This window comes from Rhinopithecus roxellana, chromosome 2 (assembly GCF_007565055.1).
Source record: "Rhinopithecus roxellana isolate Shanxi Qingling chromosome 2, ASM756505v1, whole genome shotgun sequence".
Taxonomy (NCBI): Eukaryota; Metazoa; Chordata; class Mammalia; order Primates; family Cercopithecidae; genus Rhinopithecus; species Rhinopithecus roxellana.
In genome coordinates, this window is record NC_044550.1 from 36221218 (window position 1) to 36249093 (window position 27876).

Consider the following 27876-nt stretch of genomic DNA (forward strand, 5'->3'; position numbering starts at 1 on the left):
TTATTGTCTCCTGTGTTGTCAGAGCCAGTCACTTCTGTGTGTCCTCTGTACTCTCTACAAACCTGAATTTTCAAGCTTTTAAATTTACTCCTAGATTTTCTGAAGCAAGTTATGCTTGAGCATTAGTGCCCAAAGCAGCATGGTGGCCTTTCACTTAAGAAGAAAATGTGGTTAAGCTACTGATGCACAGCCAACATGATGAGGAGCTCATCTTTATCTAAAGTAGTTTGCACATTTTCAACTGGAAAGTAAAGATACTATGTCACAGGTTCTCACAATCAAATTGGCAGAATGCAGCCCCAGTTTAACAGGGTTCAACTAACTCCTCTCAAACCTTTACCGTTTCTATTTGACATCAAAAAGTTTTGTCTAACATGTAAATGTTACTTTTAAAGCCTCCAAAATTCTTTTAGTCTTTAAATTATGTTGAGAATGTCTCCTATACCTGTTACCAAATAATGCTATGAGCTTTGGCCACTAGATGGTGCTTCTAGAAAAATACAGCATCTTTTTAAATTTCTGGGAAAAAATGAGTTTACTGCATGTCAGCAGTTGAACACTCATCTGGTTGCTAAACCAACTGTGTTGGCTTAGTTAGAAGTTCACATTACTTAAGGTACAGGAGGCCCGTGTGTGTGAGAGACTGAGGGAACTGTGGCAAGATCAGCCAGGGTTAAGGGGCAGATGGTGACTGGATGCCACGATTCACACCAAGAAAAACCAGAACCAGTCTTACAAATCCCAATTAGTGAGTTGTGTGGTTCTGCAAACTAGCCTAGAAATACAATTGAGAAGGCTTGAACATAGCCAAGTCCCAAAACCTTGCTGCTGTCAGTTTGAGTTGAATTTGGCCCATCATTAGGAGAGAAAAGATGAAGAGCACACTTACTTAGCACAGCTTGCATCAAGGAATTAAATAGTAAGTTTTCCCTCACCATATTTAGTGGCTTTTATGATGTACTCGTATGTAAGACCAATGTCAGAGAGACCAATGTCAGAGACATAACTCTCCCTTGTGCCACTTTTTACTTTAAAAGGTGTAATAAGATAACCAAGAATGTCTTATCAGATAGAAAAATTTGAGAAGAGCTCACTTTTTTAGTTCCTAGGAGCTTCTGGAGTTAAGGATGAAATGAGAACCTCTGCCTTATCTCTTAACTCTAGAAGTATAGCCTTCATAGCAGATCAAATGCCAGAATTGTTGACCTTATTGTGTTATACAACAGTAAGGTAGTAGAAAAGCAGTTTGAATAGCCCTAGTCCTAGTGAACTGGTCTCTCATTTCTTGGAAATAGCTTATTTTGTTAGACAATAGGACACTCCAGAATGAAGGCCAACTTTAGGCAAGGAGCCACAAAAAAGTGATTGGTGGGAAGCAGAATCCTTTTTGCTTTTCAGGATATGATCTATCTTCAGCAAATGAATTAGCTTGCCTTAGAAAAGGCGAGCCTTTTCTTTCACTCTCAACATTGCTGTGCTTATGAGTTATACAAGTTCAATTCATAGTGCATCGCTAAATCCCCAGTACCTAATGTAGGCCTGGTGCAGTATGCACAATAAAGTATTTGAAAAGAGGGAAGGAGGGGGTTGGGGGAAGATGGATGAGTGAATAAGAAAAAAAGAAAAGGTAGAACTGCAACTCTCCAGAGTTCTAAACACATGGTTCACAGTTAAGCCCAGCTCTTTTGGTTATTTAAGAGACAGGGTCTAGGTCTGTTGCCCAGGGTAGAGTGCAGTGGCACAATCCTAGCTCACTGCAGCCTTGAACTCCTGGGCTCAAGCAATCCTCCCACCTCAGCCTCCTGAGTAGCTAGGACTACAGGCACACACCACCATGCCCAGCTAACTTTAAACATTTTTTAAAAGATAGGGTCTTGCTATGTTGCCTAGACTGGTTTCAAACTCCAGGCCTCAAGTGATCCTTCCACTTCTGCCTTCCAAAGTGCTGGGATTACAGATGTTGAGCCAATGCACCTGTCCAAGCCCAGCTCTTTATGGAATGTTATTCTGCTCCCTGTTCCCCACCCTCAAACACACGTATTTATTTATTCTTTTGTGGACAGGGACCAACAAAATCTTGTTATAATAGCCTTTGCCTTCCTTAGTCTAGGTGCCATAACTTTGGAAGAAACTTTCCACAGTGGACTGAAAGGCTATTCATCTCACATCCCTACAAGTAACTGATTTGAGGCCGATGTGAAATCTTTTGACCTCATGTGATGTTCCACTGACAACCAAAAACATCTCATTTATATATAGCTACTTATCAGGAATAGCAAGGTAGGAAAGGGAAATGAGTAGACACCTAGGCTCCCAATTAGTCTTCTCAAATTAGCACATGCAACCTGGGCACGGCTTTAATCTCAGTATTGTCGGCAGCTGAGGTGGGAGGAATGCATAAGGCTGGGAGTTTGAGACTAACTTGGGCAACATGAGACCCCATTTCTACAAAAAATAAAAAAATTAGCCAGGCACAGTTGCTGGTGCCTATAGTCCTACCTACTCAGGAGGCTGAGGTGGGAGGATTGCTTGAACCAAGGATGTCAAGGCTGCGGTGAGCTGTGATTATGCCACTGTACTTCAGTCTAAGCAACAGAGTGAGATCCTGCTAAATAAAAAAAAAATTAATACAAGCAATCCCTTCACCAGCCCTGGGTATGCCAGTTGCTTGCTGGAGACTGACCTGACAGACAGACAGTATTCTTCGCAAAAACTAGATACCATGGTCTTAAAAATTCAAGCACTAGGAACTCTGAAGTGAGCCACACTGCCATCACTGTCAGTCTCCAGATGGAAAGATAAGTCAGTTGTGAAACTCAAGGTTTTAAAGGTGGCTTAAAAACCCTTTGTCTTTCGTGTTTTTTATTTTATTTTATGAGACGGAGTTGTGCTTTGTCGCCCTGGCTGGAGTGCAGTGGGGCGATCTTGCCTCACTGCAACCTCCGCATCCTGTGTTCATGCGATTCTCCTGCCTCAGTCCCCCAAGTAGCTAGAATTACAGGCACGTGCCACCATGCCTAGCTAATTTTTGTATTTTTAGTAGAGACAGGGTTTTAACCATGTTGGTCAGGCTGTTTTTGAACTCCTGACATCAAACAATCCACCAGCCTCAGCCTCCCAAATGCTGGGATTACAGGTGTGAGCCATCACACTCAGCCATGTATTTGTTAGATACCAGAAGGGTTTACCCATAATCTGGGCCAACAGCAGGCCAATAAATAAATAAATAAGAAAGAAAGAAGGAACTTGATAAGCACTGTTGATGGGGAAAAGAAGTTTGGTCAATTATTGGGGGTGAGGACCTGTTTCAGGTCAGTGCACCATGACTAAGAAAGTTGGATCTCTCCTTTACACATATGCTGGGCTGATCGCAAGGAGACCATCTAGACTATGCTTGTATTAAGGCAGAGTCTGTATCTGAAAAGAACTAATATTTGTTTAAGGTTGATGAAGAACAAAAAGCCTATTACCAATGGAAATAGGTTTACGTGGCTAACTTCTCCCTGCTTTTTTTCCCACAATCTTTTTTGAGGTAAGACAGTAATTTTTATTGCTAGTAATTATACCCAAGATGGTTTCACATCCCTTACTTGGTCAGCCAGGAGAAAACCTACCAGTTTTATCAACACTGGAGAAAAAGAACTGCCTATGGTAAAATGCCAAATCAATGGCAGTCTATGTTAGGGGAAGAGAGATGGCAAGGCACTTGGTTGGCCAGAAGTGTACATGATCAGGTTCCCCTAGGTAACTGGACTGAGGCTAACCTACTGATAATACCCTCTGTTCCCCCACCCCTCCCATTAAGATGGTTAATATACTTCCTCTACTCTGGGAGCTAAAACAGAAAAACAAAAAAGGAAATAGCAACAACAGACATACATTTCTTACTTAAAAAGAAATACTGCCTAATTTAAGTTTTAAATATTGCTCAAAAAATATTTACAATCTGATGCAGAATTTGTTTTTAAAATGATAGAATAAAGTTAAAATATCAAAATAGGGAGTTTAAGAATAAAGTCACTTATACGTAGTGATGACAGTGGTCTCACACAATAGGACCTACATGTTTAACTTGCAAAACTGATGTCATGCTCCGGCATCAGCTGGTAAGGAGCTGCTATTGCTTTCCCACTCCACTGGTCACATTACTAGCAGACTTCTGTCCTTACAGATTATGCTGTAGAATGAAGGGGATGGCTTTTGATGCTGACATTTTGATCATTTAATGGCTCACATGAATCTGACTTTACTTACATTTACTTAGTTTCCTTTTAAGTAAAGAAAGCAGCACCCCAACTTGTTCATCCAATTGCTCTAAATAATCTCTTTCCAGGAATCAAGTGATTCAAGAGGCAGGGACTGTTGCTTCTTCATTTCACTGTCTAAAGGAACCATATGTTACCATTCTTATTCAGAGGGGAACACTCCTGAGGATCTTGATTAAATGCAACTCATGTCACTAATGGTATTTTTATGACCTACCTACTATGGAGCTCAAAAGTAAAGATGGAAATAAGCCTATCTATAAACAAGTAATGAAACTGAAAGATAACAAAATATGTTCATGCTCTGTAATACATACGAATTTGAAAACTGTCCCTTCACTATGAAAACTGCCCCTAAGAAGTGACTGCTAACTAGAGTAATCTAGCCCTGAATCTGACTCATGACAAACAGGTCAGCATCAGAAATCACAGGCTCACTTAACTGGCAGAAGTATGTGTTTAGACATGGATGTTATTTTCAGTGATCAAGTCTGAATACTTTGATTCTCAGCAGGTTTTTTTTTTTTTTTTTTGCAGAAATTGTAGAGAAATCCACCTAGGTAATTCCGAGAAGACAATGTGAATGAGAACCATTGTTAATGATGCTGTTATCTGGGAGAAGAGACATGTACTTGTTTGGGGTTCATTTCCCATGGTCCAAGACACATGGGTCCTGGTAAAAAACTGTGGACACAAGGTACAGAGCTTCACAACAAATAAAAAGGCAGGGATGGGCCAGTAAGTTATTTTAAGGTATCTTTAAATATAAATTGAACCCCAGAGGCAGAAAAGTCATCTACCCAACACCGGCACATTTTAAACACGATTAGGACTTGTAGGTCAAAATCCCGTAACAAAAAAGGGAAGTTTTGGTTGTTTCCAAAATGAGGAAAGCATATTAAACAGAATCTTGTGACTTAAACTTCACTCAAGTGAGCTTAAAACTGGCATAATTTTGATACCAAAAGTAAGCTGAATAACCAATACAAAAAACAGAACTAACTGGAATTTTTCTCCCCCAAAACATAATCCCAAATCCAAAACAACTTATATAAGGGATGCAAGTAACAGAAAAAGTCAAATAAAACAACAGTGGTTCCTGAATTTAAAGGAAGGATGCCCACTTCTCTCTCTCTCAAGAGGCAGATGGTCAGCTGAAAAATAAAAACATTGTATCAATAGAACACGCCAAAGAAAAAAAAATTGCAGCCATCTCTGTTCATGCAATATCAAGTTTTTTTTGTTTTTTTGTTTTAAAAACCCAAACACCAAAATAACCCAGAAAACTAATAAAAGGAAGGAAAATGTTGTTCAGATCTTATGACCTGATGGTTGAGGATCCTGATCAGGCTGTTCAGAATGTGGCTCATGGGAGAGAAAGGACAGGAGTTACCATGAGATCAAGTTTGTGGGCCCTGGACATGGTGGCCCCCTCAGGTTAGGATACACGCTGTCTTCAGTCCATCAGTTCTTGGATCAGCAGCTTCAAGAACATGATAGTTCTAAGCAAGGGGATCCCAGCACAAGACCTTGGGTCTTGGCCCAAGTTTTCTGTTTCGCTCAATTTCCTTTTTCCTTTTTAATTAATATTATTGAATATGACTATTTTTTTGGTAGTGGTAAGTCACTTCAGTATCCACTATGGGCAGACATTGACAAATACAAACAGCAGTGCAATATTTGACCCAGACTTTAAAAGAACAGGAGGCGATGGTGGAAATGAGGTAACTCTTCCCCAACACGTGTGAACAGACAGCTCCTGCTCTTCTAATGCTCTATGTCCATTAGGAGAGAGTAGGGCTTGTCAACAGGATGGTTACATAAAGAAGAAGCTACAGAAAAGAAAAAAGAAAGGTTCAGATTCAAATTTGATTCTTAATGGCTTAAGAAAAAAAGGAGCTTCTCTACAATAAGCTGTGAAAGAACAGCAGTGTGTCAGTTAATGGGGTGACTTCCTTGAGCTCGACGGGAGGGTGAGCAGCAGCAGGGAAGAGGAGGCCAGTGAAGAAGACGATGCCTCAGCTGGGCACCAAGGCACATGAATTGGCAGGGTGGACAGGGACAGGTATGGGGGAAAAAAGGTGATAACATGATATGTGAAGTACAGGACACCACATGGCAAGTATCTTGAGAAACTGGTGTAACCCAGACGGCAGCCATTTGAAGTCCACCACACAAGGCAGGAAAGCATGAGACTCTTATCCCTGTTTCTTTTATCCAGTAAGCACGTGTGCATATGCAAACCAAGCAGCGACTAAAAAGAACTCACAAAAAAGGGCACACAAACAATGTTTGGGTAAAAATATATTTTCCCCCGCTTTATGTCTTGGCACTAGTGATAGATGCATAGATTACCTGTTCACCACTCTCCTACCTTAACAGATGCCAAATTACCAAGCATGTTGCTAAGTGATTACTTTCATATTTGAAAAAATGATATGCTTCACATCAATACAATTACTTTAGTTTTTAAAAAAAGACAAATGTCTAACATGCAGCTTACATATATGACAATTCTGCATTAACACTGAAAGTAGATTACACAACAGTTTTAGAAAACACATTGGTTATTTTCAAACAGCAAAATGACAAGGATCTACAACTACAGTTTAAGGCATATCAGCATATTTTAAAATTAAGAAATAGACAAAGTTCTACTGCTGTTCACAGCTTTTCAATTTATTTAAAAAATTCCCTTCATACCTACATACAAACTAGACTTTGTAGGTCTTAATTCCGACTAACGAATGTGTCCTGTCAGTGGAACCAGGACTTTTCAAAGCTGAGACTTGACAATTCCAGACACTTGCAAATGGCAAAGCAAAGGGGTGGGAATGGACAGTTTTTGCAGGACCACACAGAGACAGTAGGACGTGGGTCGGTAACAGCTGAAAAACCTCACTCAATAGTTTGTATGTGAAACAGTCATGGAAATGTCAAGAAAGCAAAGAAACCAAGTCTGTTCATTTGAGGTGCACAAGATGTGGAGAGTGTGTGTTACTGCTGGTGAGTCACAGAGCAGAGAAGGAAGATAAGTAATCTGTACCCACTGTTACATTAAATAATTCCCATTGTTGAAATGCCCTTTAAAAGGAGAAAATCTTAACAAATTTATAAAGAGCCTAAGTTGGGAAAACACAGTCTGAACTGCCCATAAATTCTCATCAATGCTTCTCCATCACATTCTACAGTACGTGTGTTATGGAAATCTAAAGTTCAGGAGAAGCAAAAAGATGGCCGTTGTGTTTTAACAAAAGATGTGAGGGAAGGCCAGCTAGAGCTATGTAGGCCCCTCACCCCCCAAAAAAGAGGTGGCCACTGTCAGCAGTTAGCACCAGGGAGAGACCACTGGACTAAGATAAAAAAATTAAGCGGTCATAAAGGCATCCTAGCATAAAATTTTTTCTCTTGGTTTTCTCTAGTAGAAGATGGTAATTTCTCATTCTGGATTTACTTGCCTTGCCGGAATCAAGGGCCCTCTGAACTATCCAATGATGCCCATGAGGCTACGTAGAGCACAGGCAGGGATTAATAATTTTTTTTTTTTTTTCCTTTGGAGAGTCTCACTCCATCACCCAGGTTGGAATGCAGCGGCGCAGTCTTGGCTCACTGCAACCTCCATCTCCCAAGTTCAAGCAATTCTCCTGCCTTAGCCTCCCAGGTAGCTGGGACTACAGGCACGCACCACCACACCTGGCTATATTTTTGTATTTTTTGTAGAGACGGGGTTTCACCATGTTGGCCAGGATGGTCTTGATCTCCTGACCTCGTGATCCGCCTGCCTCGGCCTCCCAAAGTGCTGGGATTACAGGCCTCAAGTGGTCTGCCCACCTCAGCCTCTCAAAGTGCTGGGATTACAGGTATGGGCCACCACAACTGGCCTGGATTGGTAATTTCGGATTTCCAAATTCAGGTCAAGAAGTGGAATTTATTATGTGGTTCTTGTGAAAAAAAATATAAATGTGGCCTTTTAAATATTTTTTTTTTTAAAAAACAAAAACAAAGGCTACTCAAACCATTATCTTCCTGCCCCCCTTGAAAAGAAAAAAAAATCCATCCATCCCACTTGCTTTCTCTAATTTTGAAAAGTCAGAAAGATCTCAAAGGTTTCTTACTACTGTACTTACATGCAAAGGCGAAAGCACATCCAATTAGATTTGAGGGTATCATTTATTCCGTGCAGAGCCAAGGACTACTGTGAAAAAAGGCATAGATACAGAAAGAAAAAAGAAGAGCAGCAATAACAAACTAAACAGGGCCGGGGACCAGTGGCAGAAAAAAGTTCAGAAGCAATACATTAAAAAAAAAAAAAAAGCTTCTATTTGTTTCTTTTGACTTTTTATTCTCTGACTCACCATATGATTTATTTTGCTGGGAAAATTTTAATGCAAAAAAGTCAATCCAACCAACAATCTTGTAGTCAAAAAGTCAGCTGGATGCCTTTCGCTGTTATGCTTATTTAAAAAAAATTTTAGTGATGCAAGAAACAATTTAAAAGTGTACTTTCTGTACGAGCCACAAAAATGCTCACACAAGCGGTGGTTGGAACAAGCATACAACACAAATATTCAAGCTTTTGTCTGATGCACAGCCTATGAGCAAATTCAGCCCATGGTTTGAATCAACATGCCAGCTACTATTCGGCTGCTCCACAGTTAGCTCCAGACTAGAATTATTTAAAAACAAAACAGAAGCAAAAACAAGGATGTTGGTCCAGTAGCTCCTAAACGTGTGAAGACTATGACTGCTGCTGTGTCTAGCGTGTAGTTTCTATTCCAGCTTTGTTTAGGCTTCCACGAAACTAATTTCCTTACTTTGCTTAATTAAGCATAATCAGTTCATGGAAGACCATTCCTTCTTTCCTCTAAGTATGGTTGAGGACAAAGAGAAGGAGAAAAACTCTTTGCTGAAATCAAAATAGAGACTTGTTCATTTAAAAGAGAAAGTGTGTGTCAGGGGAGATGCAGCATATTCTATCCTATTTACTTAATCTCTAACCAGTGAGGAAAATGTGGAGGGGAAGTGGGTTCATGAGCAATGTTATCCTTTCTACATGTAGAGAGAAAGCTGGGAGGATCTTGTTAGTAGAGGGGAAAAAAACAATCACACAGATGAAAGGATAAGCATCAGAAAGGAACAGTATAGAAAAGAGATGAAATATGCACTTTTCCATACAAATTAGGCGTGTAGTATATAGGTTCTGGCATGTGGGTCCGCTCCGATCCCTGATGAGGCAAGGGCCTTAGACAAAGAGCAGGTGGAGTTAGCCAAGGTGAGGAATACTCCAGACAATGATTTGAGACTTCAGTTGTTCTATTTCTTCTTTCTTTTATTGCCAAATACTGAAAGGAGACTAAGCAAGGAAGCTGAATATGAAATGTCTACCTTCTTCACTTACGGGTCATGTTGTGGTCCTTCCTATTTCCACCTTAAAGTTGACAAGGTCTCCCTCAAATTCGTGCTACCAACGATACAGAGTTTATAGCAAATTTTCTAAGGGAAGTATCTGGAAATTTTCTCATGATCAGGGAAAAATTTTATTAGAAGTACAAGTATCCTGGAATCAGTCATCAGGTCCTCCCTCTAAGCTCACTGGGAACAAACTGTTTCATAAACTGTGTGTTTATGAAAGATTCCTTACTGTTAGTGGTAAGCAGGTTGTAGAAAGCCCATCATCCTTAGTAGAAGGTTCTTCTACTAACCAATGTTATATGATTCAACCTTTAAGACCTCTATCTGTGAGAGGATCAAGGATGCACCAGTAAATGTGAACATAATCATAGTTTTCTCATGCCTGTCTACTCCAACTTGGCCAGGATTTGAAGGCAGGCATTCAGATGCAGTTTCAAACCATGAGAGGAGACAGTCTGAACAGACCCACAAGCTCAGGCCAAATAATGTTATTGATTAAAATGAAAATGTCATGCAAGTGTAAAAATAAAATATAATGCTTGCTCACCCGTCTGTCTACATACAAATCTATCTTGGCTTGGGACAAGTGTGGAGAAAAGACAGTGAGTTCAGGGATTGTGCACTCATGGAGATGAATCATCAAGAAAATGCAAACTCTTGTCATGGCTATTCAGGTTTTTAGTTCAGCTGCTGAGGCGGTGAGAAGTTTTCATGTCAGACGTACAGGTAGCATTTTACCCCACTTTCCTCTGTCCAAAGCGACATACAAGTAACAGGCCTGCTTCGTGCTGCCATTCAGAACAGGCATAAAAAGCAAATCATTTACTTTCCGGAAACAGAGTCCAGCTGCACAGAGCATTTGCGGTTATTCCCTTGTTCTATCATTTTCTACCACCCAACAACATTCAGCAAACGAGTTAATAATAGTTACTGGTGTTTGAAGACGGGTAAAAAAAAATAAAAAATAAAATAAAAATAAAGAACACACATGGCAGAGATACGATATTACTGCAAAAGCAGGTGAATGCGGGAACATCCTTGGCTTGCCAGGCTTTATGTGAAGCTTGCACTGCAAGTTAAAAAACAAAACAAAAAAGTTAGAAATAATAATAAATTAAAAAGAAAGGAAAATTAGGAGCGACAGCACCAGCATTCAGCGATGGTGAATGCTCATGCAATGATTATGGAATTGACAGAAATTAAAACCAAAAATTTGAGAAGGCTACTCTACATGACAAGCAAAAGCAAAATTTAATACTGAATTAAAGACATACGGTTAGTTTCCATTTGTATGTAATTTAGAATTCACAAGTGACTTCTGGAAACCACTGCATATCTAGTGGGAGGATTTACTGTTTAGCTTTTGTTTTCTCAAATAACACAAAACCATTATCTGTTAGGTTTGGGTATCCCATTAGTACTGAATAGGAGCTTCATCTTCCACTTCTGAACTGCTGAAGGCGTCAGAGAATAAATATACAATCAATGCCTTTGTACAACTGACTTAAAGAAAAGGTCTAAAGCAGTTTAGGGATTGAAATTACATAGTGAATGGAGGACATGCTATTAATCTAGTTGGGTAGGGGGAAAAAAAGACAATCACTGTAATGGTTACAGATATAGCAATGCCAGGAGCTTTCCCCCTCTTCTAGGTACAAAGCAATGCCAAACCCACGGCCCATGTGTCTAATCTTAGGCAAGTGCAAAACATGCAACCTTATTCCTTAGCAAGAATCAAAACAATTTTTTTTTTAAAGATGAGTGGATGGTTGGGTAAACAAGTATGGTTTTAGAATGATGAATTTTAAAACTGTCTTTTGGGATAGATGCAGCTTAACCAGCAAATGGCTGCTGGCAATTGTGCAGACAGTTTTCAGAGAAGGGAAACACTGTCCACTGACCAGCTTACCCTGCGCAGTCCCACCACTGTGGTATAGCCGCAAACAAGGAAAGTGACTCGGTGGCCAGAGATGGCAGAAGGTGGGGCCAGCTAATGGCAGTGCCAGGGTTAGTTCTACTTTGCCTGTCATCTTAGGAAATGTTATACACTCTCATGCCACTACAGGTCAAGGAGAAGTATAAAGCCTTACCTACATTAAAAAAGGAGCGTGTCATTAGAATAGAAAAAAGAGAATTTAAAACTGTTAGAAAAACTAAATTAGGCTTTGAGGTGGACACATAGCAGGTAAATAAGTAAGCATCTGCCTTTTCATTTTCTACCTACAACAAAGCCAGCTCCTAAACAGTAACTCCTATATCTGCTCCAGCTATGCTAGGAGGCATCTTCCCAGCTCTTTTCAAAGTGCTGCTCTATCTAGCCTGGCCACTGTCTTTCTGCAGTCCCTCTAACCAACACAGTCCACTGCCTCTGGCAGTAAAAGGTGTGATTTTTTTTTTTTTTTTTTTTACTTTGACACTTCAGGCCTCCACTGGCAGTTGCTTTCACTGTACAAATGCAAAGTGTGGAAAAGGGTAAGGACCTAGAAAAAGTTACACAAACAATATGTGCCATTGTCAGGAGCAAAACCTGGTTACTACTCTGAACCAAATTAAGTATATATCCTTCAAAATAAATGAGAATATATAAATAAGCTAAAATAGAATCCACACAGGCTTCACTGAAACTTTGAAAGCATTACACATTGGTAAGGCCCCAGGATAAGAAGAAAATAACCTAACATGTTCAAAAGGGCAAGGAAAAACCTCCCTACACTGGGAAGTTTGTTACTAAATAAACTTTTTTAAAATGGAGGCACAATAATGATCAGTTCTTGGAATTTTTATTGCTTAAAGGCACGTCTAGTATACATGAAATACTCTTTTAACATTGCTGGTCTTTTAGAAACATTCTTAGTTTTAAAACTCGAACCTTTATGCACTGAGTGCTTCAGGGTGAAAAGAAAAACTTGACTTTGGGTTTCCTAAGCTATAAGTCAGCAGCTTTTTGTCTCATTCATACCTATAGATGTATGTGTACACACACACACACACACACACACACACACACACACACCCCTATATCCTTGGTTAGTCTGGATTAACAAAGGTACGATGCCAAATGGCTTTCATCTGTCTTCACTGGAAGAGTCACTGTAATCTCTGAGTCTCTGCATGGGGAACATCACCACGAGTGTTAGATGCTCTCCCGACATGCATATAGCTACAAAGGGTTTTCTTAAACTAGATTATAATCTATGTGGTTGTTACTCTCAGAATTAACCCAGCATAACTAAATTTTGGGCCTTGAACTCCTTTGGTCACTTGGATCTGTGCCAACTCCAAATAAAATCACAACCACTTACTATTGTTCAGAACATTTGCCTCCTCCCTTGCTCTGGTGATACATTTTCTGCTGTCTCAGAGCTCAGAATGTCAGAGTTGGTAAAGCATGATTTAAAACTCTCTCAGTATGTCATTGTAGCAGTCCATTTTTATTGTTACTGCAGGCAACATGAGATTTCTTAGGGGTGAGCCTACTGCACATTCATCAAGACTAAGTGGACAACAGCACTGTGCTCACTCTTCCATATAACACATCTCAGTTACTGTGCAGAGACTTGATCCTGTGTACTTTGTGTTTAAAGAATGTAATTCTTTATGTGCTTGAGTATCAATGTTTTTGTTTACTTATGGTCAGCTTTTTCCCTAGAACCTCCGCATGTAAGGCCAAAGAGCAAGACTTCCTGAAACAAGTTCTGAGTTGCTTTATATTAAATAGCTGCCCTAAAAGCACCGCACATTAGACAAAGGAGGGCGGCATCTGCATATCTGCCACTGAGATACCACAAAGGTTTTCCTTAGTGGTATTCTTACCATAGTGCTTCCTGTCAAAACCGATAGCTACTAACATAAAACTAGGCTTTCTGATGATTCAAAGGACAGCTTCAAATCACAGGAGAATGTCAAGGCAGGGCTAAATCTCCCACTGGTTTCAGGCAGCTGCTACTGGAGTATCATAGGGAGTGACTAACTCAAAAGCAGAATCTGACCTTTTGGCACATGACATTAAGACCCTATTTAAAAAACCTTTTATGAGTGGGTTTAGGTTTGGCTTGAGGGTTGGCAGAGGTGTCAACTGGATAGGCATTTGGATCCCATTTCACAATAAAACAATTCATCATATTGAATTTAGAGGAAATTAGTGGCCACTAGCAGCTCTTCCAAATGTTTCATTTTGGGAACGAGACTTTCAGTGACTGGCTTACGAAGTCTTACAACACAGAATAGGAAAATAATTTTAACAACTGTGATTTTAAGACGCTCTCTATCAAGAGTCATGAGAATTGTCTTCAGAGGGTGCTGAAGAGACATCAACCTGTCTTCTTTGAGACTCCTAGTGTTGGTGTGGAAGATGCTACTGGAGACAACAGGTTCCTCCAGGCCTGATTGCTCGGTCAATGTGGTCAAGTTTTATAAATCAATCTTTGTGTACCTTTTAAAAATATTTTAAAAACCTTCATCATCTTCCCTGCACTGTAGAGAAAATACTTGCTTTTATCTTTCTGGTAAAAGACCAGTTTCCAGTCTGTAAATGGGAAAAGTAGAGACATGCAAGAGGAATAAACTGTTAGAGGTCCCCAATACGTGGGGGTGACACCTGCTTACTTTTTCTTATCCTTGTCTTTCTTGGTTTGCTGGGCCCCAGATTGCTGGGCCTGGGACTGTAGTAACTGAGCCGCTGCTTTCTTCTTCTGGAAGTTGTTCACCTCCTCCTCAAGCTCCTTCTTCTTGTCTTCCACTTTCTTCTTTTCTTCTTGGTGTGTCCGCTTTAGAAGGTCAAACTTCTCATGAAGCTGGAGAGAAAAAGAAGACAGGCTTGGTGAACGGAATGAAAATCCATTTGATGTAAAGTTCTTTGGATCTGTTCAAAAAACAAAACATGGCCAGGCATGGTGGCTCACGCCTGCTATCCCAGCACTTTGGGAGGCTGAGGCGGGTGGATCACGAGGTCAGGAATTCAAGACCAGCCTGGCCAAGATGGTGAAACCCCATCTCTACTAAAAATACAAAAATTAGCCAGGCGTGGTGACGGGCGCCTATAATCCCTGCTACGGGAGGCTGAGGCAGAGAATTACTTGAACCCAGGAGGCGGAGGTTGCAGTGAGCTGAGATCGCACCACTGCACTCCAGCCTGGGTGACAGAGTGAGACTCCATCTCAAAAAAAAAAAATACAAACAAACAAACATGTGTCATGTGGCTGCACTGGCTTTAACTACAGGTGTAAAGTACCGTTTTGTTGACTTCCTGGAGGAGCTGGGCTGGGAGGCTGAAGGACATCCCTCAGAGACCCAGACTCCTGTGACACTTGAACTCCTTGGACTAAAGATTCCTTCGCTCTGTTGCCCAGGCTGGAGAGCAGTGACTCAATCTCAGCTCACTGCAACCTCTGTCTCCCAGGTTCAAGCAATTCTCCTGCTTCTGCCTTCCAAGTAGCTGGGATTATGGGCATGCGCCACCACACCCAGCTAATTTTTGTATCTTTAGTAGAGACGGGGTTTCACCATATTGGCCAGGCTGGTCTCAAACTCCTGACCTCGTGATCCTCCCACCTTGGCATCCCAAGGTGCTGGGATTACAGGTGTGAACCACCGTACCTGGCCAAAATTAATTATGATCCTAACAAAAAACTCACCCCAGTGGTAAAATTGGCTCTTTACCTCTGGTCCTTTTTCAAAATGTATAAAAAACATTTACTTAGAGATATATACAATGACTACATATATGTGTGTGTGTGTGTATATATATACATATGTATATATATGCGTGTGTGTGTGTGTGTATATCTATATAAGCATTAAGAATTAGCTACTTAAACAATGTGTTGGTAAATTTCTGGCCCTTGAGGGAAGGAAAGGGAAGAAGAAAAGGAAAGGAAGAAGAAAGGAAATGAAAAAGAAAAGGAAAGGAAGGAATTCCAGATAATTTTAGACTTTTTACCCAGCATCCCCTTGGTTCTTGAAGCCAACAGCAAATAAGGCTGAACTTTCTCTGCAGCAAAACCATCTTGAGTGCTTAGCTATTTAAATAGCCTCTAAGTTTCAGTTTTTAGACAAAATAAATTAAAACAAGAAAATGAGGAAATTTAGATGATTTCACTTAGAAACGTATAGAGTATAGGTCAAACACTTCAGATACTCATTATCGATCAGCAGAAATAGACATTATGCACACAAGCGTACACACACACACACACACACACACTCAAATATAATGGGATGAGTGTTATAGTACAAATCTATGTTAACTTCTAGGAAGCAGTTAATCTGGTCAGGGGAGGGAACTGAGGTAAGGCTGGAGCAGGGAGTGCAAGCTCCACGAGGGCAGAAGCATGGGTGCAGACGCGGAGTACAGGCTTTGTGTTAGAGCATGTCCCCCAGACAATGCCAAAGTCTAGAAGAGTTGGCTAATAGACTAAGATGACAATAATAGTCCCAGAATCCCAAATCTCATGTTTTAAGACTTGCAAATTGAAGAAATACAGAGCTACACAGGCCATGTGATCAGATCTGGAGACCTAAGATCTAGTTTTAATCTCGATTTTGCTGCTAACTAGGTATGTGACTACAAAAATAGTTTTAACTTTTATAACCTGTTTGTCATCTGTAAGGTAGGAATGAGAATATCTGACCCATTTTTCTGGCCAGGTTGGTAGGTCACTTGTGACAAAATGCATGTAGAAAGTACTTGGACCATCATGAAATCCTCTAAAGTGTGAAGTATTACGAAAATCTCCCTCTTACAAATCTGTCCCTTGGGAGCAGGACAGATGGCTTACCTCTTTCTCTGCCTCTTTAAGTTCAGCTTCTTTCTCCTTCACTCTCATAACAAACATTTGTCTCATTTCTTCTTCTTTCTTCTGCAGTTCTCCCAGAAATTCATTCCTTTTTGCTTCATATGTCTCCTGAAGACTATTCAAAATCCACAAACCAAGGACAGCATTATGAAATTGTATACTAAGAAATTTCAGTTCACATAATTTCTACCCATCTACTTCCAAAACATAAAGTTGCTGCTTGCCATATTAAAGCATAAGTAGAATGACACTGTTTTGCTTTTAGTTATGCTGTAGTTGGAAAGACAAGTGCATCAAGAACTAGAAATCAGTCAGTAAGCACGACATAGCACTAAAGGTATGTCTCTGACTAGCTAAGTTTTATCTTACATATATTCATACAGGGAAAACCTGGGCTGAGGAGGTGGAGGTGGTATAGGATTTGAGAAGATGGAGGAGGCCTGGTATAGGGGGAGAAATGAAGAGGCACTGGAGCCCCACAGACCCAGGTTTGAATTCAGACCGTACCAACTGACCAGCTGTTCTTAGAAAAGCATAGCCTCCCCTCAGCCTCCAAGGTCTGAGATGTGGATACAGTGACACTTACCTTCTAGGGATATGACCCTGAGAATGAAATGAAGGGAAGGGAATAAAACATCGAACATATAATCAGTGTCCAGTAAATGGTACTCTCCCCTCTCATCTCCCTCCAGTCCCCAACATGGAAAACAGATCCAGCAAAAGTAAACTAAAGAGACAACATTACCTTTAAAGGTATTGTAGAAAATTGCTACTTTTCAAGTTATATTACCAGTTGTAAATAGAGCAGGGAGAAAAGTTTAATCTTTATTTTCAATTCTATCCTCCTCCTGACTGTCTCGGAAGTTAGAGCCCAATATTCTACATTGAATGCTACAGCTTAGCTTTATTTCTAAGTCAAAACAAATATATTTACAGAGAAATCACTTTGGTAGCACAGCTTAAGAAAATACAACCCCACTGCCACCCCCACATACATACAGAAACATCTCCTGATATTTTACAGGTGCTATTTCTCTCTCTGTCTTGTTGTTTCCCTACAACAACTGTTGTATATTAACCATCTGCGGTATATCTGCCTTTCCCATGGACCGAATTCATCCAAAGCGTAGACTACAAACTGGATAGCCACTCTGGATGACCCCCGATACCATGCGGACTACCACACACCATTTACATCTGTCCATTTAGACGAAGAAAAAGGAACTTCAGGTGATAGGAACATACATGCATGTAGATACACACATCTATAATGAACTACAGAACTAGTTTAGTATTAGAAAATGTATTAGGCCAAGCATGGTAGCTCACGCCTGTAATCCCAGCACTTTGGGAGACTGAGGCAGGAGGATCACCTGAGGTCATGAGTTCGAGGCCAATATGGTGAAACCCCCATCTCTACTAAAAATACAAAAATTAGCTGGGTGTGGTGGTGAGCGCCTGTAACCCCAGCTACTTGGGAGGCTGAGGCAGGAGGATCACTTGAACCCAGGAATTGGAGCTTGCAGTGAGCTGAGACCATGCCACTGCACTCCAGCCTGGACAACAGAGCATGACTCCATCTCAAAAAAAGAAACGTATTACTTAGGCTGGTTTTTACTTCAATAATTAACATGGTTATTAGTTTATTAAAAGTAAGTTCTCTTGCCCTCGCCACTATCAATAGTACCTGTTTATAAACAATTGTTTTGAGTTTCCAGAGGTACATTTAGCTTTCACATTATCTTACAAGATAAAAACATGTTTGGCCAATGTTAGTGTTGGCTAATATTAATAGCAATAGTTGGACTTCAAGTTTAAGATCTATAGTGATGGATATATAGAGAAGTGTACTGATAACAGAAGTATAAAATAATTCATGAAATTTTGCATACTAGCTTATAATAAACTCTTCATCACTATTACTTAGGTCAGAATTGCCAAAGGTAGAGGATGACTCGTCCCTCCTATGAAATTTTACAGAAAACTCAGTTTTTGTTGATTTTAGAATAATGAATACATCTCCCTCTTCTTTCTAACAAACAATGGAAACTTTGATAGAAACACTACCCAAAATGTATTCCAGAGACCACCAATTTCAAGAAAGGATCTCCAAAAGAGGGGCTCCAACGTCAAAAGACGGAAGGGAGAATGGTGCCCCTACTATCCTTTTAGCAGATTCACAGTGCATGGTGGATCTCAACCTTGGCCGCACAGCAGGGGCACTGGGCACGTTTTGTTGCATACACTTCCCTAAATACAGAGTCCTAAGTTCAGTCCTGGAGAGGGTGATTCAGGATGTCTGGTAAGGCAAAATGGTCTAGTTTTAAATGCTTCCCAGGTGATTTGATGTAACTAGTTTGCTAGTTTTAAACGCTTCCCAGGTGATTTGATGTAACTAGTTTGCTAGTTTTAAATACTTCCCAGGTGATTTGATGTAACTCGTTTGCTAACTACTGCTTGTCTTAAATGCTCTGAGAAGCCCAAGAGTAAAAGAACCTGTTTAATTTGATTGTCTTAGAACCCTCCAAATTTGTCTGATCATGGAAAATTTAAGCAATTCACTGATAGAATGTGCTCTGGGTAATGCTACCCTAAATGCTGAGAACTCACTAAATGACTCTGCCTTATTCAGTTCCAACCACAAGCTATCTTATGCTTCAGTTTCTGGAGATACATTTTGAAACTATGAATCACAACTCAATTGTGGGTCTTAACCAGTACGTTAAAAAGTTTAAGAGTAGGCATTACCACACAAAATGTGTATGCTGGATCATGATGGAAAATGCTTTTTATAGTGAAGCTTGCAGTCCAAAATTGGACCAGAGAAAGCCTAAGGAGCAACTTTGCCATTGGCAAAACTGGAAGCAGTTTTGACACCCTGGGCCAGAGCAGGCAAATGGGCTCAACAAATGCTACTTCTTGTATCATTGTGTCTTAGGATGTCAGCCAGCTTTTGAACTCTGACATTGGAAACAATAATCAGGAACATAACAAAGAAGCCATAAAACCTTACCCCAAGGAATCACAACTGTAATTAGTTACTTACAAATAACTTAGAACCACAGCATCCACAGAATCAGATTCCCAGACACCTCTGCCAGTTGAGTTGTCCACTAGAGATACCAGAAGCCCTCACTAATATTTCCCAGTCATTGAAGATCAGTTCAAAAGGAACTGGCTCATATCCAGTAAAGATATCCAAAGTGATTTTTTTTTTTTTTTTTTTTTTTTTGGAGACAGGCTCCTACTGTCTCACGCAGGCTGGAGTGCAGGAGCAGGATCATAGCTCACTATACCCTCGAACTCCTGGACTCAAGGGATCTTCCCACTTCACCTTCTCGAGTGGTTGGGACCAACCACAAGCATGTGCCACCATGTCTGGCTAATTTTTTTTAAATTTTTTGTTGAGATGAAGTCTCCCTATGTTGCCCCGGCTGTTCTTAAGTTCATGAGCTCAAGTGATCCTCCTACCTTAGCCTCCTAGAGTGCTGGGATTTCAGATGTGAGCCTTTGCACCCACCTCTTCAGTGGTATCTTCCGCAACTTTTAGTTCTTCAAAGTTAATTTTTAATTACAGTTACTAATACCCTTTTCTAAGTGAGAAATATGTACCTTTTTCACAAGATTTTAGATTGATTTGAAATTGAGGATTTTATCTTGTAATGTCCTCTTAACAGCCCTTGGGAGAGGCAGGTTTTGCTTGTGGAAGTCAAAGGAAGAGAATGAACACAGACACTTCAGTTCATCCTTCATTCCGGCGATTCACACAGTACAATTCTCTCTCTGTTCTTATCTAAAAGCATCTAGTGGAGGGCATGCCAGAGTATGACAATCTCTACCAGCATTTGTGGAATGGAGCAATACAAACATGAATTCATTTAATCCTTACAACAACCCAATAAGGTAGACATTACTATCACCTCCCACTATATAGATGGAGAAACCTGGACACACAGGTAATTTGAGCAGGTCACACAACAAAGAAGTAACAGAGCCAGGACTGAGCCCAGGCTGCCTTGCTCAGATAAGAACTCCACCTCCTGCATTGCATGGCTGGTGTACGGAGGCCCAGCCACTCCTAAAAACAAATGAGTCTCCTGGGCCTGGACCTTGTTGGCCTCTGAGAAAATGGTGGTAACTGAGTGTTTTGTGTGAGTTGAACGAGGGTGAAGCAAGGAGATGGTGGTGTTTCAAGGTGAGATGAGAGCAGCTTGGGCAGGTACTGTTAGGAAAAGCGCAGTGGCCTCTCAGGAGAAAGGAAGCAGGGAGTAGCTCATGGGAGACACGTGACATCTCCTCTTCTACCCTATAATGCCAGCCAGAAAGGGGCTGGGGTCGAGGAAGGAGAGGCCTGGGTCCAGGGAAGTATGGGTGCTCTGGATGGTAGAAGCATGAGTTTCAAGGCTTCAGGGCAGCAGCTGGGCATGCGCGGGAGGTGGATAAAGATGGGCTTGGGAAAGAGCAAATGAATGCCTGGCTATATATATATTCTGCAACAAGACAATAAAGACACAAGTGTGAATGCAGGCAGGTTTAAAGGCAACCCAGGGACTGGGCTCCACGAGCTTTACTGCCATAGTGTGATGCCAAGGCTTGAATACAGCGTCTCTGTGCACACCCTGCTCTTCCTTTTGCCTCACACTGTGTAACATACACAGTGGTGCTGCCTCTTACTAGACTTGGCCTTAGAGGTCACTGTTTTACAAACATGTACTGTAAACACAAGCGGGACCCAGAGGACAAATGGTGAACGAGGGTGCTCACTGGGAAGGATGAACTTCACTGCACACCCATGCAGAAATCCTGTGCTTTGAGAATATAATAAAACCTTAAGCCCTTGATTTATACTCCTCCAAGCTCAGCCTAAAGTCACACGGAAGATCCATCTTCCAAGCACATCCAGGAATGGTGACTTTGCAGATGAAATTCTGGAAAATCACTTAAATCAACTGTGGCTTCTGCTTTTCCTTAACTCTGTCATCCTCCAAACAGAGTTACCTCACTCCATTCCTCCCTCTCAGGTGCACAGGAAGTGCTGAAGGTGCACAGGAAGTGCTGAGGGTGCCCGAAATTCTTCAAAGGCAAAGGCTGAGCCCTTTTAAAAGTAGTGGTTTCCAAGAAAAGGAAAATCAAATTCATTTCATATCACTATTTACCAAGACATGTGATTCAAAGCCAACTTTTGGTACCAAGTGATCTTCCCTAAACCAGGAGGGACACCAGAGTTTGAATGAGTGGTCTAAGAGGAGAAACTGTTTCCAGTTAAAATGGAAAACCTGGTCCCAGTTATCGATATGTTAGAAGGTATTTATTTTTAGAAGGTCTACTTTTTTCTAATTTTCTTATATATGGAAAAAAGTAAAGGCCTTGGTAATATATATGTGTATATATATAATGTGTCTGTATATATTATATCTATTATATATACATAATATATACATATATTATGTGTTATTATTAATATAATTATATTTATAATATAGTATAATTATATATTATATTTAAATATATAATATAATATATATAAATATATTTATATAATATATAATTACATACTGTTATAATATATTTATATAATATGTAATTATATACTATAATAGTATAAATTATATTATATATTATATAATATATAATTATTATATATATATTGTGTGTATGTGTGTATATATATATATTTTCCCTTTTCATCATCAAAAGGTAAAACTCAGGCCAGTGGAAATGCATCCAAGTGGGGAAGGGAGATATGGATAAAGCTCTCTAAGCATCAGGCGGCCTCAGTGATGTCCCTCACCAATCCTGAAGCCACTGAAACAGGGAGAACAAAGTGGTGGGCTGGCCCAGCAGCTTCCCTCGCAGAAGCCCTGCTGGGCCTACCCAGCTCCACCTCTTCCTGGTGGGCAGTTACTCTGGGCTTGCAGGAAATGCCTTAATTAAAATGCCGGCTACACAGATAACTTAGTGGCCTGCAGCAGCAGGAAACCCTCACCATCCCCAAGCTCCCAGGGAATCTAAGAAACCTAGTCAAGATGGTGGAAGGACTTGGTCTTGCCTGTCCCAGAAGACTTAGGCCACTGGGCCCTTCCTGGTGGTGTAGATAGCTAAGGGTAGCATCATAGACTCTTCAAATTTCACAGATTCCTGAGTTGAAAGAAACACAACTATGCCAAATGGCTCTGAACATTTTGAGAAGTAAAACACTTTGTAGAGGTAAATGACCTCGAACAAATTCAAGCAACAGTCACATGCATTCTAACTTTTGCAGGCAGTTCACAGGCTCCAAGTTATGATCTCGTCTAGGGGTTGGAAAACTACAGCCTGAGGACCAAATCTGGCCCCCCATCTGTTTTTGTAAATGAAGTTTTACTGGAACACAGCCATGCCCATTCATTCACAGTACGGTCTATGGCTGCTTTCGGACAAGGGCAAAACTGAATAGTTGTGACAGAGACCATTTGGCCTGTAGAATCTAAAATGTTTACTATCTAACGCAGTACAGAAAAAAAATTTTTTTTACTGGATCTAATTATTCCATGATCTGGATCAGCTCCTCATCTCACAGATGAAGAAATTCAGGCCCAGGTGGCTTAAGAATTTGTACCATAGCAGGACCAAGAACTGAACTCAAACTCCTGACTCCTAGCCCAGTGCTCTTCAACACTGTCTGGATTCGAATGAAGGCGAGGGGAAAATGAATTCAATTTTATAGCAGCTCCTTTTTTTCCATATCTCTTTGCATGAAAACAAATATTCTATGTAATAGTGAAGATGGCCTTTCCCACACAGAAACTGTTTCATCAGGTTTAGTAACCATAAAGTGGACTTGCCTTTGTAACGACTGTTTTCTGGTAAATGCATTTCAAGGTTCAATTAGCTAAACCTGTGTACACAAAAAGGTGTCCTACACCTTGCGTCTGAATGTGACTTTCACATGGTTGGAGATGGTCAGTTTTGCAAGCCGCCAGAGCAGAAGGGAATGATGCAACCTTGGCTAGAAGTTAACTTCTTGGTAAACCCCTTGTCTGGGTTCTGCATTTGTTCTCACTGCATACACACATGCTCGTGGAACTCCTCAGTAGCAGAGTGCCAGGCGACAAGCCCAGGCATTCCTAAACTATCTCTAAAGCAATTGCATAAACTCCCTCCTGGCCGGGCGCGGTGGCTCACACCTGTAATCCCAGCACTTTGGGAGGCCGAGGCGGGCGGATCACAAGGTCAGGAGATCGAGACCATCCTGGCCAACAGTGAAACCCTGTCTCTACTAAAAATACAAAAATTAGTCGGGCGTGGTGGTGGGCGCCTGTAGTCCCAGCTACTCGGGAGGCTGAGGCAGGAGAATGGCGTAAACCCGGGAGGCGGAGCTTGCAGTGAGCCGAGATCCCACTGCACTCCAGCCTGGGTGACAGAGCGAGACTCCATCTCAAAAAAAAAAAGAAAATAAACTCCCTCCTACAGACCCACAGGGACAGAATCTGCTGTGCACAGGCTGCCTCGGGTTCTATTGTCAGCCAGCTTGTAGGCATCAGAGTGTGTTGTAGGGCTAGCCAGCAAAGAGGAGAAAAACAGGTTTTTTTCCCCAAGGAACTATGGCCCTCAATTTGTAAAGGCACAGAGCCCAGACACACCTCACAACACCTGAACTCAAATTCCCATTAAGAAACAGCCTGGGGGCCAGGCGGGGTGGCTCACGCCTGTAATCCCAGCACTTTGGGAGGCTGAGGCACTCCAGCCTGGCCACAGAGCCAGGCTCCGTCTCAAAAAAAAAAAAAAGAAAGAAAGAAAAGAAACGAAACTGCTTGGGCACCATCTGGACAATCCTCTCCTCCACCAGGAGGTGGCGAACCCGGCCTGGCAGCCTCACCCCACACCTTTACCCAGAACCATCCCACGACTCACCCCAGTGTGGGCCAACCCTATCCCTACCACTGGATTCTGAGGGGTTCTGGGCTTCAGCTGGGGTATTAATTCTACATCCATTTCTCCCCTTCACATTTTGCATCTTTATCTGCCAGTGATATAAAAAATACATAATCTTCTGAAAGCTATTCTCCTTTCCTCCTGATTCTTTGTTGTTAGAATTTTACTGAACCACTGAAAGCTAATAGTAAAAGTGCTTGACAAAGGAAGAGCCTTTGGAAGTTAAAGGTGTTTGGCAAAAATGAATGGGGCAAACTGTAATCAGCAGCCGCACCTTTGTAAATGCATTGACCAGGCTCTGTACCTCTGCAAGAGAACAGGCAGAAACCTGGGCTCAGGACCCAGATGGCAAGAGTTCAACACCACACCACTGTTTACTACTTGGAGGACCTTGGGCAGTTTGTTTACACTTTCAGTGCCTTTGTTTCCTCATCTGTAAAATGTGGATGATAATAATGACATCAACTAGATAAGTTAGTTGAGATAATGCAAATAAAGTAATTATCGCAATGCCTGACAACATATGTATTGATCTTCACCCACCACATCCTTCCATCATCACCATCTCAATCCAGCAAGCATTTCCGAGATGTACCAACATGCCACTCTCAACACTGTCTAGGAGACAGCTGATTGCTAGGTGCCTTCATACCTGAAGGGTTTGCTGTCAGGGTCAGTGTCCTTGAACCCCATCTCTTCAAGCTTACAGCGTCGGTACAATTCGTAGTGGCGGGTGTGAGTCTGCTCTCGCAAGTCCTCCATGTTCACCCGGATCAGCATCTCTCGAAGTTTCACAAAATCACAATGATTTTCATTCTCAACTATAAGAGGGGGGACATGGAGGAAGTGGGATCAGCAATGATGTCACTGAAATATCTGCAGTGATGCTTCCAAGATGTTACTATCATCACTCCCGAAATCTCTGGGGTCTCAAGGCCATCTGAAGATCCTTTACTGGATTCACCTTACATTCATGACAAAGACAAGATTTCTGACAACACTGACCATAATACTGATGACAATGCTGACTGCTGAGTGCCTACTGAACACAGGGCACAGGGGGAGGAGCTTGAAAACAAATATTGTCTTTACCCCTCATAATAACTCTGCCAAGGAGATGTCATGACTCTTGCTTTGCAGATGCAGGAGCTTGGTGAGCAAGCTGACCTCCCAAAAAGATGTAGCAGAGTCTAGGTTCAAACGCTAGAACATCTGATCCAAAGTCAGATGTTGTACCACACCATGCTGTCTATAACTGCAGGGTCACTTTTACATAGCACTTCATTTAATTTTATCAACGATACTGGGAAGAAAGGAGTTTTCTTATTGTAGAGAAATTGGTAAGAGTAAGAACAATTGTATTTTTCCCAGGGATCTCAAAGGTACTGTTTCTTCTCACAGCTTTATTGCCTTTATTCAAAACAGAGGAAAAGGAGGTCTGAAACATCTTAAATCAATGAAGAACTTTCTGTAGCCATCCTGCTTAATCCATTGCACTGGATGTCCTCCTTCAGAACACAAGGGTAGGTCATACAGTCCTTGTCCTTCAAAGTGACACACCTGACAAGCTTTCAGGTTAGACTGTGGCCATGTCCCACAGTGCCAAATATAGGTCAAATATTCTCATAAGTCTCGGATTTACTAAGATAACATTTTATTAGAAGATGTTTTTTGCATAGTTGATGGAGAAAAAAGTACCCTCTTGTTTGCAAGAAACTTTTTGCTGCTTTTTAATACTTGGCTGATAAAACAAGTTCCAACTCCTAGGGAAGAACTATTTTTCAATCAGGACTTTATATTAATTCCCTACACAACCCAGCATCCTTGAGGGGCTACCTCAAGGGATTGGCAGTCACATCTCTCCATTGTCCACCTACCTGATTACTTTTTCTTTCTTCCTCACCTCCACGATTGCCACGTGTGGAGCCCCCCCTCGACACCCTCCCACTGCCAGCCCACTATTGAGGGCCTCCCTAAACAAGACAGGAAATGAACAAACACGGCCATTCACATAGGGGCTAAATGTGAAGACTCCATCTTCCATGCTGTGCACATACCCTGCACCACACCCCAGGGGTACTGCCTGGCCTTTGCCATCTTGTTGCCAATCTTCACCTCTTCGGTGCTGCCAACCACTGCAAATGGGAGATGGACCTGCCAAGCAAAAGGACAGAGAATACTTACCTTCCCCTGCTCTGACAGACTGGTTTCCACCAGTCTCTATCTTCTTCCTCCTTCTGCAGGCCTCTACTTGGTTGCAAGGGAAAAGCAGGCTGCAGTTTGGTGGGTGGATGTCACGTATCCCATCCCCCTTACAACCCAATACCAAATATGCGATATGAGTTAGATTCAAGGGAAAACTGTAGGAGTCTTTGCAGCTATAAAGTAAGTTTTAGACTTGTGCTAGCCGATGCAGTAGCCACTAACTATATGTGGCTGTTGAGCACTTGAAATACAGCACGTAGGACCAAGAAACTGAATATCTAACTTTTAATTAGTTTACCTCTAAATTTAAAATGGAAGCAACGTAAAATATTTTTCCATTAAATGCAACTTTATTGTTTTGGTAAAACTACATTTCACTTTGCTTCAAACTCAAATCTTCTGAAAAACAAGACCAAGGTAGATGGCAAGGTAGACACAAAGATTAAAGAGAAAGTATCTTGGCCGGACGCGGTGGCTCAAGCCTGTAATCCCAGCACTTTGGGAGGCCGAGATGGGCGGATCACGAGGTCAGGAGATCGAGACCATCCTGGCTAACACGGTGAAACCCCGTCTCTACTAAAAATAAAAAAAAACTAGCCGGGCGAGGTGGCGGGCGCCTGTAGTCCCAGCTACTCGGGAGGCTGAGGCAGGAGAATGGCGTGAACCCGAGAGGCGGAGCTTGCAGTGAGCTGAGATCCGGCCACTGCACCCCAGCCTGGGCGACAGAGCGAGACTCCGTCTCAAAAAAAAAAGAAAAGAAAAGAAAAAAAAGATAAAGTATCTTTTTGGCACTTATTTCATATTGAAAATCTTTAAGGTATGTTAGGAGAAACCTGGGTATGTAAATTTACCTTTTTAGCTGTGAATTTTTTTTTTTTTTTTTTTGAGACGGAGTCTCGCTCTGTCGCCCAGGCTGGAGTGCAGTGGCCGGATCTCATCTCACTGCAAGCTCCGCCTCCCAGGAGTTCTCCTGCCTCAGCCTCCCGAGTAGCTGGAACTACAAGCGCCCGCCACCTCGCCCAGCTAGTTTTTTGTATTTTTCAGTAGAGACGGGGTTTCACCGGGTTAGCCAGGATGGTCTCGATCTCCTGACCTCGTGATCCGCCCGTCTCGGCCTCCCAAAGTGCTGGGATTACAGGCTTGAGCCACCGTGCCTGGCCTTAGCTGTGAATTTTATAAAATGTAGATACAGATAAAGTATTTTTGGTGAAAATTCGGTCCAAAATGAGAGAGAGAAGCTGTCATTGTAAAATATACACTGGATCTCAAAGATCTACCATTAAAAT

At 41.4% G+C, this 27876-nt stretch overlaps 1 protein-coding gene across 2 annotated transcripts in view; it reads right to left on the reverse strand.

Annotated features, from left to right (window-relative positions):
• Positions 1-5008: 5008 nt before the first annotated feature.
• SEPTIN11 (septin 11) overlaps positions 5009-27876 on the reverse strand; it is a 92451-nt gene continuing 69583 nt past the window's right edge. The window contains exons 6-10 of one of the 2 annotated variants that reach the window (XM_010362354.2): positions 26443-26539; positions 25038-25206; positions 16454-16586; positions 14283-14470; positions 5009-5419 (exon numbers count right to left, since the gene is read on the reverse strand). In XM_010362354.2, coding sequence (XP_010360656.1) covers positions 5416-5419; positions 14283-14470; positions 16454-16586; positions 25038-25206; positions 26443-26539 — 591 coding nt within the window. In that variant the 3' untranslated portion in view covers positions 5009-5415. Of the gene's footprint in view, positions 5420-6552; positions 10747-14282; positions 14471-16453; positions 16587-25037; positions 25207-26442; positions 26540-27876 lie in introns of those variants that run through there. The other variant, XM_010362210.2, reaches the window with a different exon arrangement.